Source organism: Eptatretus burgeri, chromosome 5, assembly GCF_056783735.1.
Source record: "Eptatretus burgeri isolate ZD-2024b chromosome 5, Ebu_testis_v1, whole genome shotgun sequence".
Lineage (NCBI taxonomy): Eukaryota > Metazoa > Chordata > Myxini > Myxiniformes > Myxinidae > Eptatretus > Eptatretus burgeri.
Window position 1 is genome coordinate 61,562,606 of NC_140965.1, and position 14,970 is coordinate 61,577,575.

General features: G+C 41.6%; 1 protein-coding gene and 1 long non-coding RNA gene across 8 annotated transcripts in view; one reads left to right on the top strand and one right to left on the bottom strand.

Annotated features, from left to right (window-relative positions):
* LOC147026531 (Na(+)/citrate cotransporter-like) overlaps positions 1–6,133 on the top strand; it is a 117,856-nt gene extending 111,723 nt beyond the window's left edge. For 2 of the 6 annotated variants that reach the window (XR_015058382.1, XM_085881982.1), the window contains exons 13-14: positions 78–236; positions 2,276–6,133. Coding sequence is in view for 4 of the 6 variants with exons in the window: in XM_085881982.1 (XP_085738108.1) it covers positions 78–203 (126 nt within the window). In the remaining 2 variants the exon portion in view is untranslated. Of the gene's footprint in view, positions 1–77; positions 683–2,275 lie in introns of those variants that run through there. The other 4 variants (XR_015058381.1, XM_085881981.1, XM_085881983.1 and 1 more) reach the window with 2 other exon arrangements.
* Positions 1–14,970, bottom strand: part of LOC147026530 (uncharacterized) — a 255,794-nt gene that overhangs the window by 202,102 nt on the left and 38,722 nt on the right. The window contains exon 3 of one of the 2 annotated variants that reach the window (XR_015058384.1): positions 928–1,142. The exons of the other annotated variant lie outside the window; for it this stretch is intronic. This is a non-coding gene — a long non-coding RNA (uncharacterized LOC147026530). Of the gene's footprint in view, positions 1–927; positions 1,143–14,970 lie in introns of those variants that run through there. 2 annotated transcript variants of the gene reach the window in all.

Sequence of the window (14,970 nt, forward strand, 5' to 3'; positions counted from 1 at the left end):
TTTTTGGCCATGCTAATCTGGAAATGAAACTGTGTGCACGATTAACCATGCCATTTCATTCTTTGCATCGTGTGTAGCTCAAAAGCGGCACCGTCTTGACTCTGATGGGAATTATGTTCGTGGCACTGGGCATCAACACGTGGGGGAAGCCAATGTTTCACATAGATACCTACCCACTGTGGGCTACAAACAGCACTGCATGAAGCCAAGCTGGTTCATTGAAGGTTCGCAATTGTGTGAGCATTTTCACTCTTTCCGTCGTGATAACGTTGTACCTCGTGATTCGTTTGAAAGCCACGTAGATATTTCAGTGGTTTTCATTGTAGAGAAGCAGAACAAATCCAATTTATGGTAGATTGAACTCTGTTGCACAAATTTAGTTGGCATACATAGTATACCACTTTTGAGAGATGAAGGATGATGAACATTTGCTAATATTAAGTAATGGAGTTGCTGATTTGGCACTGTTTTTGAGGGATGGATGTCCTGGAAATTAGCATTCTATTTGTAGAGTACAAGGTATGAGTATTGGCTACGATTGCACATGTATTCAAACCGTCCAGCGAACGATCCTACAAAGCAGCACGAAACACAATTTGTGCAATGTGTAATTGATACACAATTTTATTGGACAGGTTAGTGGAAAAGGCAATGGATGTTCAAATAAAAACAAGCAAACTTCTTGATGTTGCTTAACTTTGTTGAAGTATTCAGTGCTGTGAATTTTGTTCATTCACAGAAAACAGGGTAATCACCAGAGTTATTAACCATTTACAATATTTCAATGAAGATTGAAATAAAACGGGGTGTTTTTGGCCTTTGGCAAAACATGCTTCGCTTTCATTCACCTATACAATGACAACATGTCGTGTATTTCATTGAAGATTTAATTAGGTTTAGGATAACAAACAATACATGATACTTTTTGTTTTTGTACCATGGAAATAAACAATGCTTCAACTTGAACAACCCAATTTTGGCAAGTTCCATAATTGCAGATTTATAGTTGCTAAATTATAAAGCATTGTCCATGGAGGTGTATGAAGATGGTGTTGCCTTGTCGCCCACACTGGAACCCAGCGATCACAGTATCACTGTTCCTGCTCCATCTCATGACGTAAAATTGCTCTCTTCTGAGAAGTCTACAAGACAATTTGCTTCAATGCCTTTTTGTGATCCTGAAAACTTAAAATACAGAAACGCCATGCATGCTCAGGCATTCTTAAAACAAAACCATGCTCAATCATTCCTTTTCAATTTGTGCATAGTTTTGCTCCATCGAGATGGATGATGGCATAAGTGCCCTTGATGCAAATGCAACTGCTGCCCGTTTTGCATGAGACAGCACCCAAGACTCCAATTCTGTGTTTGCTTTCAAATGTTGTATCTCAATCCCTCGTTCTCGATAAACACCCTACGAACCACACATCCACTCTTGGATTACTGACTTCCTCCACTCTCATAGCCAATGTCTGTCTCTGTCTCTGTCTCTGTCTCTCTTTTCCCATCTTTCGATCTGCTCTGGCATCCAAGGCCAACTCCACACTCTGGGGTTCCTGAATTCTCTTCTCTCATCGCCAATGTTTTGTGCTCAATGGAATCCTTTCATCTCCTCGTCCGGTTAATGCTGAAGTCCTCCAAGGCAGTGTTCTGGACCCAATCCTGTTCCGAATCTTCATCAATGATCTCTCTGACTCCTAAAAATCCCCTTCATGTATTTGGTGATGACTCCCCCCTCTGCCGGGACATCTGTCATCCTTCATCCTTCAGACAGGCAGGCAGCAGCCTCTTCCCTCTCCTCAGAGCTTGGCAAACACTTCGACTCTGTCTTTTGATCTCGACAAATCTCACACTCAATATCTCTCTCTGAAAGGACCATCTTCCCCCCATCTACTTTCTTAACAATCTTTTTGAAGACGTTCAGTCACTCAAATCATTAGATCTCACAATTTGCCATGATCTTTTGAGGGAAAACCACATTTCAAAGTTGGCCTCCAAAGCCAGCTGCCGATTGGGCATCTAAGCAAGGATATGTTAAGTTCTTCTTTGGCACACCTGAACTCCTATCCACATGCAAGCGCTTCTTCTGCATCCTCACACTCACACCTTGCTTATCTTGACACCATGGAATTTAAGCCTTTCGGAATTTCCCATGATGAAGCCGAATCTCTAGACCTATCCCTTTCTCATTGCAGACAGGCCAGTGGTCTCTTTCTTCCAACACCTCTTTTCTGGTCTTGCATCCTTTACTCTTAACGTGCTTTGTCTCCCTCAGGTTTCTGCGTGGTGCACGACGTCCACCATCAACTCCTTCTGGAGAAACTCCCAAAATCCAGATTCACTGCTCACCTCCACTCATTTGTTCCTCAACTGAAGAACGAACTTCCATATTCCTCAGAGAGAGCAGAACATATAATTTGAAATGGAGCAGGGTTGGCTTAACTGGGTGGAAAGTGATTGCCGCCAATTTTTGATTGGGTATGAATGCTAACGAGGCCTTTCACGGATGTGCATGTTCAGTCACCTATTTCTGCTCAACTGGGTACTTTTAACCTGCCGTTACTCGGGCAAAATCTGTAAGTGATATATTGTTTTAACATAATTTTCAGCTTTTAAACAGGAGTGGATATTTCAAAATGGCAAACCAAATTGTTGTGTTCCTGAATGCAAATCAGACTCACAAAAATAGAGAAAGTACAAGAAATATGCGTGGACGTGACCGAGGTGTTGAGTTCCTGTTAATACAAGTGAGTGGCTGCAGTGAATTTATAACAAAAAAACAAAGAAACACACACACACACACGCTTCTTTTAGCAATAGATGGAAAAACTCTAGTATAATTTATCTTGTGGCCCCGGAACCAAACAAACAATATATTTTTGACATCCCTCATAGCTTCCTCCACTTCCAACTTGAATAATAACAAATATCATTATTTTAAATTTACCCTACACAAGTGTACATTCATAAGCCCAAGATATGTCCTTCCCATCAATGTTCAAAGGCTCCCAAACTACATACGGGGTCTTTCTCAGGGAAGTCAACCTGATACATACAGCTCCCACTTAAATAGAGCTGGCACAAGCGTTGTGTATTTTCATGTCATGAATATGTCATTTTCCAAAAAGATGATTACCGTTACTTGGTAATGATGCACAGCATCATCTTTCCAATTGCGGACATCCATTAAATAAATCACCAAGCCTGCCATGTTCACATAAGATATTCCCATAAGGTTCAAACTCCATTCACTGATGGCAATCTATCGGGGGTTTGTGTTGCATACGTCCGTCCTCTTGGGCCTTGCACCGGCCCACATGGTGGGAGTTTGCAGTCTGGGCAGCTCACCATTTGGCGAGCTGAGAAGGTTCTCCAGGTCTTTCATTACGCAGAAGTACAGCCCTTTCTCTCAGGTACCTTTCCAAGTATTTTCAGCTTATTAGTCCCTTACCGGTATCACTGGAGGGGACTATAGGTTTGATCTCCATCTATCCATCTTTCCATCCCACCTGTAGTTTTTCAAATATTTTCCTTTAACATATTCAACTGACACTCAGTCCATGGCTTTATAATGACAAGTAATAAAAACATTTTAAACTAGAAGAGTACTGTTCGACAGTCGTGATGTTGCCAGATATGCCTCCGCCCACATAACTACATCATAATACATATTTGTACCAAGTTTGATTTAAATACCTGAACCCAGATACAAAACATTAAATAATTCTGCCTGCCAGACCACATGTCCAATCAGGTTAAAATTTAAAACATATATATATATATTCCCCATGACGACTAGATCATAATTGTGGCGTTTCACGTCGATTGATGAAGTTTTTCAAGAAATAATTTTTTAAGATTTTCGTCGAATCCAATATGACTGCCAAACCATGTGGCCTCATAATGATTCGTGAACACCCTGGTATCGCTAAAGCTTGGGGAACATTTGAGTGAAGTTTCCCCTCGATCTGTCAAGCCGTTCTGGAGAAGAAGATTTTTAAAGGTTTATTCTTCAAAAAAAAAATCAGATCTACCAAACCATGTGACCTAAGACATCATAGGTGGATAACTTTGTTCTTTATGGATAGGCGATCATACCTGTTAAGTTTTGCCTCGATCTGTTCAGCTGTTTTGGAGAAGATTTTTGAAGGTTTTTATGTTAAAAAACAATATGGCTACCAAACCACATGACTGATAATGTCATTAAAATTTCCCCCCCATACAGTTTAGCTCGAGATAACCCTCAAATTTTCATACTGATTGGATAAAGCATTTGACGTATGCAATTATGATGTCATAACGAAGCCACCTATAACATCATCAAAAAAATTACACTTATTTTGAATGGGGTGTACTTCACATGTGCCAAATTTAAATTTTTCCCCTTGGAGCGGTTTTGAAGATAGAGCTGCAAAGTTTTTCTTTTTTTCCAACATGGCTGCCACACCACATGACCCATGACGTCATGATTATTAAAACATCCTACATGAATAGTTGCACCTATGATGAAAGTGTCAATCAGGTAAGCATTTGCAGAAAAAATATATAAAAAATTAGCATGGACGGACACGCTCGTTCGAACGGACGGAAAACCCAAAAACATAATGTCTCCACATTGTATCTCATGGACGTGCAGTATCTCTTCATCAGTGGAGGCATAAAAATGAAAAAGTATGGAGGGATGTTCCTCCAAAAAGTATGTAAATAAGGTTGGGATGATCATTAGAAATTATCATGTGAAACCATCCCCACATCCTTCTTTGAATATAAGGTGTGTGTGTGTGTGTGTGTGTGTGTGTGTGTGTGTGTGTGTGTGTGTGTGTGTGTGTGTGTGTGTGTGTGTGTGTGTGTGTGTGTGTGTGTGTGTTATATATCTTCTTTCTTTTTTTTTTTAATCGTGTGACCTATTGGCCTCTTTTTTTTTTTCTTTTATTCTTTTTTTCTATCTTTCCAAGGCAAAGTGAATTCTTGCAGAATTTTTTTCTGTATGGCTCATTTTGCTGCATCTTGATGGGTTTGAGGATAGTGGAAGAGTGGCTGAACCACAATCCTGTCCAGGTTCCTCCTGATGACTCCATCTTAATTCTTTACTTCTTTGGGTTCCTTCTTTGTCTTCCATTTCATTATGTCTTTTGTCATATCCTGATGCTCTGTGGACTGTGCTTCCCCGCTGACGGACCTCTGGTGGCTTGTACGTACATGATGCTCCATTGAGCCTGGGAAGTGACTGCTGAAATCTATCTATCCGGGTTCTTACCAACATCTTTTTTTCTTCATTCCTTTCCAACTTATTTCTAAATTTCATTAATTTATTTATTCCTAAATCCTGTCCAGGTTCCTCCTGATGAGTCCATCTTAATTCTTTACTTCTTTGGGTTCCTTCTTGGTCTTCCATGTAATTGTTCATAATGCATAACATATTCTCTCTGGTAACTCCCCTATCCCTCTCTCCTCTCTCCTCTCTCGACAGTGGTTATGTCTTAATGGGGTTTGTCTCCAGACGTGTCCGGGCGGTATTTATATCTGGACGTGAGTTTGTCTTCAGACATGTCCGGGCAGTGTTTTTCTCCATGTGGTATTTATAGTATGACCGATAGAAAATGGATTTAAAACATTATTTTCTTTCCATCTTCATTGTTATTCTACACAGAATCATTTTGATGTGACAATATGAGTCGTAATTAATGCTCCACCGCATGTTTGCCTTCCCTTCATCTCACCTCACACCGTCTTCCTTTCCCCCAGCCCTCCTTGCTCCCCCTCCCTCCTCTCTCATTTCCTCTCCACCTCTTCACTCTCCCCACTCACTCTCCCCCTCTCCCCTTCAGTATTACCGTCAGTGAAGCGACGGGTGGTATTTGCGAGTGATAACAATAGTAATAACAATAATAATAAAAAAACGTCATGGGTCAGGGTCAGTTGTCCAATCAAACTGGGACGTCTTGGTACCCAGTCATCACTACCAGCAGTTATTTAGTGTGGTAGTTCTAGTTATGTTTTTTTAATATTACGCAACACCAGTACACAAACACCACACAAAACAAGTCCTGGTGAGGATCTGCAATCGATGATTGCTCTTGAAATTGTTGATTTTGGATTGTATATTTACCTCGAATAAAGCTGCTTCTGTGTGTGCCTGTTTGCTGTGTATGATTAATGTTTTATGACTCATTATTTATATTAATCAGAACGTTTCAATATATATATATATATATATATATATATATATATATATATATATATATATATATATATATATATATATAAAGATGGTCCAATAAAGTCGAAAAAAATAGAATGTTGCTCCACAAGCTTAAAATTATTCTAATATGATCCAATAACACGCATATTTTTTTTTTTAGCTTGATCGGAGGTGATTTAGAGGTCGCTCCATATGACGACTTTTAGTCTCATCTTATATATTATTTCCGAGTTTGTGGTTTCGTGTCGCGGTATCTTCGACTTTGTTCTGCGCTCGAGTAACGTGATATTCGGCTTAGATTATCTCAAAGACCATATGAGGTGCATGGTACAAAAAAGTAAATAAAATGGTTCTGAAACAGTGAAATTATATTCCACTTACTGCATTAAAGTAAAATTACTACTGATACTCTGCATCAGTTCCTTTCTCAAACACACCCACCCCAACATGTCGCGCAGAGCGCGGGTTATGCTGGTGACTTGAATAAATTAGGGTGTGGTCAGGTACGATTATGGGTACTTCTGGATATCCGAGGTGGAAATAGTGTGCATTTTCGAACTCTATGGGGTCGATTTACTCTAAGAAATGACTGCACCGACATTGAATTCACCACCATTTCGAAAATATGACCGAAAACAAGATTTATCATTACTGGAGTTGAGTAACTAATCCTACTCATTTCGATATTTTCTAATCTATAATTAATATGTTGTCCGTCTAAACATTTCTTAGAGTAAATTGACCCCACTGAGTTCGAAAATGCAGTCCACTTTCACCGAGGAAGTTCAGAAGTGTATGAATAAGCATCTCACCATACCCTAATTTAATATAATAATAACTAAATAAATAACTAACATATTTTTCATGAATCATTGAATCTAAAACACTGGATGTTGGGCCGGCTCGAAATAAGTTCAGGCGGGAGTGGAGATAGCAATAGAGGGGGAGATGATAGTGGTATTTGGTAAATGAGACGAAATATTCTAATAGTTTGTAATTCCATTGATTGAAAAATAAGGGTATGGTCAGATATGAATCCGTTCACTTCTGAACTTCCAAGGTGAAAATGGACTGCATTTTCGAACTCAGTGGGGTCGATTTACTCGAAGAAATGTTTAGACGGACAACAAATTAATTATAGATTAGAAAATATCGAAATGAGTAGGATTAGTTACTCAACTCCAGTAATGATAAATCTTGTTTTAGGTCATATTTTCGAAATGGTAGTGAATTCAATGTCGGTGCAGTCATTTCTTATAGTAAATCGACCCCATAGAATTCAAAAATGCACTCCATTTCCACCTCAGACATCCAGAAATACCCGTAATCGTACCTGACCATACCTTAATTTATTCAAGTCATGAGACTAAATGTCGTCATATGGAGCGACCTCTAAATCACCTCCGATCAACTTAATTTTTTTATGCGCGTTATTGAATCATTGTGGAATAATTTAAGGCTTGTGGAGACAACATCTGAATTTTTATGGGTTTTTTTGCTGTTTTTGGACCACCCTAATATATATGTATATATATATATGTATATTAGGGTGGTCCAAAAAAGACAAAAAAAAAATAGAATGTTGCTCCACAAGCTTAAAATTATTCTAATATGATCCAATAACGCGCATAGATTTTTTTTAGCTTGATCGGAGGTGATTTAGAGGTCGCTCCATCTGACGACTTTTAGTCTCATGACTTGAATAAATTAAGGTATGGTCAGGTACGATTACGGGTACTTCTGGATGTCTGAGGTGGAAATGGAGTGCATTTTCGAACTCTATTGGGTCGATTTACTCTAAGAAATGACTGCACCGACGTTGAATTCACTACCATTTCGAAAATAGGACCTAAAACAGGATTTATCATTACTGGAGTTGAGTATAGTAACGAATCTTATTCATTTCGATATTTTCTAATCTATAATTAATTTGTCGTCCGTCTAAACATTTCTTAGAGTAAATCGACCCCACTGAGTTCGAAAATGCACTCCATTTTCACCTAGGAAGTTCAGAAGTGTACGGATTCGCATCTCACCATACCCTAATTTAATACAGTGGAAAATCGATATAACGCTAAGCGTTATAGCGCTTGTACTGATATAACGCTCATACACCTTGGACCCCAAAAAATACTACTATTTCATGTTTAAAGGCAAAAAGTGAGAAAATAGAGACAAAGTTCATCCAAAATAGCACTAAGTGGCAAAAAAAATTCAAGCTGTCATCGCCCTGTGTTGAGTTGACATGTGGTGTGAAAATACTCACGAGCTGTCATCTTCTTGCACCTTTCCCGTATAAATGGCGAAGCTGAGATGAACAAAATCAATCCAATTCAAATCATCATAGCATCCGTGTCTCCTGTAACTACATTCATGTTCCCTTCTAACACCATACAACACAGTACACAACGTAAGTACAGTACTGTACTGTACAAGATTAACTAATGTTCGCGTGCTCTACCGCCCATATCCTTTCAGAAGAGTTGTCAACAACTTAAATCTAAGCTCCCGTTACATCTCCTGTACCAGTTCTTCGACATCTTCATCACTTACCAGCCGAGAAATCTTAAAATTTGTTAGTTTTGTTTGCTCTGTTCAGTTCAGCACCGCCATGCCGAAGCGGAAGTGTTATTCCATAGAGGAGAAGCGACACATAATTAAACGGTTACGCAATGGTGAAACTCAAGCGATCATCAGCAAGGATACAGGCATCGCCGGTTCAACTCTAAGAGGATGGTTGAAGGATGAAGAGAACATCAAGAGCTTCATCGTCACTGTCAACTCCAATGAAGGGATGAAGAGGAAGAAGGTCAAGCTTGGAAGGGATCAGGAGTTGGACCAGGAACTATTCAATTGGTTCTGCAAGTCTGGAAAGCTTGACATACCCATCTCAGGCACCATCCTCCTTCATCAGGCCAAGAAGATCAACAAGGATCTTCACAAGGAAGAGAGAGGTGAAGATGCTGACTACAGCTTAACCAGGGGGTGGCTGCAACGCTGGCAGGATCGACATGGGGTCCACATGGAGAGGCCAAGTCTGCAGACCTTGAATCTGCCAAGAGCTACCTCTCTGTCTTCAATGAACTAATTGAAGACAACAACTTCACAGAAGACCAGGTTTTCAATGCAGGTGAAACTGGTCTGTACTACAAGACCCCTCCAGACAGAACTATGGACCTGGATGACAACCCATCAAGAAAGATTGGACACAAGAAGCCAAAGGACAAAGTCAGCCTCCTTCTCTGTGCCAACAGGTCAGGGTCTCTGAAGATGACCCCGTTGGTCATAGGGAAGTCACTAAACTCCAGGTGTCTACACCATGTCAACAGATCCCTCGTTCCTGCATTTACACCAACAACAGGAAGGCTTGGATGACAGGAGCCTGTTTCAAGGACTGGTTCTTCCAGAGGTTCTGCCCTGCTGTGCGGAAGAACTTGAGAAAGCTTGGGCAAGAAGAGAAAGCTATCCTCCTCATTGACAACGCCCCATCTCATCCATCAGGAGACATCTTAAAGTCCAAGGATGGGAAGATCTTCGCTTCCTTTATGCCCAAGAACACCACCAGCAAGTTCCAGCCTTTGGACCAGGGGGTCATCAACTGTTTCAAGCTATTCTACAAATATCAATTATGCGAAGCTATAGCCAGGGAGCAGAAAGAGATGACCGTCTTCCTCAAGGCCATGGACGTTAAGAAGACGATGGAGTTTGCAGGGCCAGCCTGGGAGAAGGTCACCAAGGACACCATCATTAACTGCTGGATGAAAGGCCTAGGTCCTCACAAGTCTGATAATGAAGAAGACTTCAATGGGTTCTCAAAGGAGGAGGTGGGCAGGTCTGCCATCACGACCCTTAAACTCGCCCCTGGCACATCAGCTCTTGATGCTCTCCAGGCCTGGGTTAATCAAAACAAAGAGACCTGACTGAAGAACTGCTCAGAGAAGAACAGCTGTCAACTGGAGAGGAAGAGGAACCCCTAGACGAGTCGGAAAAGAAGAGGCACCAGTTCAACCTCTACCCCAGCCTCTCCACTCCAAAGCTGAACAGTCTTTCCTTGATGGTCTTCGTTGGTTGGAGTCCTTGGATGAGCAGGAATGCCCCAATCTTCGTTTCAAGATACACCAGGTTAAAATCCTTCTGGATGACACCCGAAGACTCTCAAGAGCATCCATGAAACCAACCAAGATCACCGATTTCTTCAAGAAATAAATTCCGAATTCTTCAAGATATAAATTCCGTATCCGTTTTGTGATTCAGGAAGCATAAAATATTTTACCGATTTATGTGATAATGTACATTTTGTATTTTTTATTTTGTAAGTAATGTTCGATTGTACATAAAGAAATAAAATATATTCCATATGCATTCAATTCCTGTGTTTATTTCTTGTTTTAAAAAAAGAAAAGAAAATAACTTGACCGCTTCGTCATCAACCCCAACAATCCAAGATGGCGGACGTACATGTCCACGTGTTTTGGCTCTGGTTTGTATGTAATATAAATATTTTTCACTGCATCAGTATAACGTTGTATCATTTATAACGCCCTAGTCCAGGGGTCGGGAACGTTTTTGACTCAGAGAGCCATGAAAGCAAAATATTTGGAAATCTATTTCAGTGAGAGCCATATAATATATTTTAAGACTAAATTCAACTAAATGTGAGTATAATAAGCCTCTGAATTTATTCTTTTAAATAATGTTGTTATAATACTCACCATTAATGGGACTTCTGGTGCTGCATGGATTTGCTGATGGCTTTGTAGTCTGGTTGGTACTTGGTGAGGTTAAGCTTCATGCAAGCGTTGAGGCTTTCATCCGTTAGACGTGATCGTAGGTTGGACTTGATGTTTTTAAGATGTGAGAATGACTGCTCACATGCATACGTAGATCTAAACAAGGTCAATACAGCAATACTCACACGCTGCAGTGTGAGGTATGTGACAGGAAGCGCGTTCCAAGTTTTGATAATCAGCTGGTCTTCGGGTTGAAGTTTTTTTCATTTCTGTCCACATGTGCTTGCTCGCCAACTCCGCTTTCTGTCGTGCGATTCTTTCCAAATCTTCATTCAGTGACTTGAACTTATTCACCCACATGTCTGAGGCCTTCAGGTCAGCCACTTCTGCTTCAAAATCTCTGACGGAGACACCAGGAATGTAACTCAGGTCGGCTGTGTTCAGTGAACACTCGTTTGGATGGGTGATGAACTTAAAAAGACGAGTGTGCTCACAAAATTCTCCAAAGCGTGCTTTGAATGACTGTAGGAGACTGGATGTGAAGCCAGCTAACTGGTGGAGATCAAAGTTTTGAGTGGGCTCACTTGCTGTGCATGCATCTTTAAATTGTCTCAGTTTTTCAAAATGTAGTAAACGACCTGTTTCAAGATCCATGATAAAGAGCTCCAGCTTGTTTTCAAAGGCAAACACGGCTTGTTGAAGGGATAACACTGTGTTTCCAATGCCTTGCATTTTCATGTTGAGCTGGTTCAGATGTTCAGTCATATCCACGAGATAGTAAAACTTGAGGAGCCACTCACTTTCGGCTAGCTCAGGATGCTCAATCCCTTTCATTTCAAAGAAAGTCCGGATTTCGTTCAGGCAAGCCGCAAAACGGCTAAGCACCTTCCCTCTTGACAACCAATGCACTTTGCTGTGCAAAAGCAGACCGTGATAGTTATTTCCAACTTCATCCAGCAGCATTTTAAACTGGCGACCATTTAAGGCTTGGGCAACAATAAAGTTGATCACACGAATGACCAGCGACATCACTTCGCCAAGCTGCCCATCACACATCTGAGCACAAAGTGCCTCCTGGTGTAGAATGCAATGGAAACTTAGGATGGGTCTATTTTCATGTTCACGGAGAAGCGCCACAAATCCTTTGTTTTTCCCCACCATACACGGAGCACCATCAGAACACACTGAGATAAGTTTATCCATAGGTAGATTTGTTTTCTTGAGTGAACTCCATGAAAGACGAATAAATACTCACCTCTTGTGGACCCTTTTATTGGCAGAACAGCAAGACTTTCTTCGCGCAGTGTATCACCAGCAGCATATCTTGCAATCACACTGAACTGCGACAAATTGCTTATGTCTGTTGACTCATCCAAAGCCAGGGAAAAGAACGGCGCTGTATTTATGTCCTTCACTTGCGTTTCCTCCACTTGGTTTGCCATCATGATGGTACGATCATGAACAGTTCTTGCCGACAGAGGCATGTCTTGTATCCGTTTGATTATCTTGTCTTTGTTCGGAAGATCATCAAAAAGTTCATTGGCTACATCCAGCATGAAAGTTTTAGCATCCTCGCCATCTGTGAATGGTTTTCCATTCCTCACTATTGCTAAAGATCCAGCAAAGCTGGCGGAATTATCGTCACCTTGCCGGGTCCATACGCGGAGTTGCTGCTGGCTGGCTTGCACCCTGCTCAGTAGCTCTTGGCACGCTTTCTTTCTGCTGTCTCCCGCAGGGTATTTTGATGCAAAGGTAGCATGGCGCGTGTCGAAGTGCCGCTTTATATTCGACCGTTTCATCGATGCAATTTTGTCATTGCAAATTAGACACACCACAGAACCTGCTCTCTCCACAAAGGCGAATTCTTCGGCCCATTCGTCCTGAAATGTACGATACTCCTCATCTTTTTTTCTTTTCGCCATTTTCTTCGTCGAAGGGTTAGCTTTGAGCAAGTGAGAGAGAGGGAGATGTTGACCCAACTGAGGCTTGGCAAATAGTGAGCCTGTCTGGCCTGCGCACGGGCTTATATACTCGAGAGGTGCGGCGCGGCCGGCCGACTCTGGGATGCTGTCGCCTCAGCGGTGGCGCGTGATTGGTCGAGATGAATTCCGCTACGCGTGTCGGCGGCGGCACGTCATTAGAGGAACCGAAATCACGAGTCGCCTCGGCCGCATGACTGGACGAAACAAAAACCGCTTCAGCCAATTCGGAGGCGTTTTTTCTTCTCTCCTTCTGCCAAGTTCAGCCCTGCACGTGAATGAAGCACGACACCATTCGAACTATAGGTAAAGCTTCCGCGAGAAATATTGGGCTTTCAAAGTTTCAAGCTCCAATTTTATCTGCGAGCCAGATGCAATCATCAAAAGAGCCACACTTGGCTCGCGAGCCACACGTTCCCGACCCCTGCCCTAGTCGCTTTGGACCCCACCGGTGAGCGTTATATCGATTTTCCACTGTATAACTAGTGCGGGCCCGTAGGTGCGTGCCAGTATATGCAGCTTCGTTCCTTCGCTCTCGTAAACGACGACTGGATTGGGGCATTTTTTCATTTAGATCGGACCAACCGTATCATAAATGGCCATAACTTGGGAAACACCTGGGAAACACTCAGGTCCCTAGGGTCAATTGTGACGTCATATCAAATGATGAAGAAGAATTGTGACGCCCCTCTCTCTCGCCACCCCCTCTCTGCCCCCTAGTCTCGCCCCTCCTCTCTCCCCCTCCTCTCTCGCCCCTCTCTCTCGCCCCCACTCTCACTCCCCTCCTCTCTCCCCCTCTCGACCATTGTGACACCCCTCTCTCTCGCCCCCTCTCTCTCCCCCTCTCTCACCCCCTCTTGAATTGTGATGCCCCCTCTTTCTCGCCCCCCCTCTCTCACCCCTCTCTCTGTAAATGTATTCACAAATGTCTACCAAGCACAACAATTAATTCAAACCTTGGGAAAAACAGCTTTCAAACCCTTGGGAAACAGCTGTTTCCCTTGGGAAAATTCAAGCCTTGGGATTAATTAATAATTTGAACAATTCATTTAAACCTTGGGAAAAAACAACTTGTCATTGCTTGACAGATAAATGGCCGTAACTTGGGAACCGCTTATCCGATTAATATCAAACCTTGAAAAGGCACATCCGCGGGTGCCCAGCAATATTCCTGGCAAGTTTCAATCAGATCGGACCGACAATCATGCAAAAAATAATAATAAAAAATAAATAAACAAGCAGTCACAGACTGGTACTTACGTAATCATCAACTTGACCTCTGACCTTGTCTAATAAAAGCTGTCTCGAGAGAAGGTCGCGACGCAAACCAGAAGTTTCTACGATGATTCTGTACCAAACCTCTCATAAAACATCCGATTTTTACCAGAATTTCGACAACCGAGTGTTAAGCATACTAAACCGTAACCAAAATTGAAGATAGGATTGAAATTGACTTTAAAACGAGCGTGTAATGCCATGTGTTACAATCCCCCTCATTAGCAGAATCTTCAGTTAAGCCTCAGACACGACACCCGACATAAATCTCATAAAACATCCGATTTTACCAGAATTTCGACAACCGATTGTTAAGCATACTTAACCGTTACCAAAAGTGAAAACAGAATTGCGATCCGAGTTAAAACGAAGTCGTAACGTCGACCGAAGAAAAAATCTCCTTTTATCCACGCAATTATTAAATATTATTTTATCAGTCACAAAACCGTAATATTCGGCCATCCACCAACAATCTTTACATAATCCGATGGCTTAGCGAGTCAGGCATGCGACGATAACCTTTATTGGGATAAAAAAAATGACCTTTAAACACCATCTTTATCGAAAACACCGTCAGCGCGCACACGGAAAACCGTTACGTGACTCAACGATGCCTCTGCTCGAGCGCGCTGCACCACGTGACGACCCGTGACGCGGCGAGTGAAATATTTTTTATACAATCTTAAAACGTCTCCAAAACATCCGATTTTCACCAGAATTTCGACAACCTAGTGTTAAGCGTCCTAAGTGATCGCAAAAACCGAAGACAAAATTAAAATCGAAG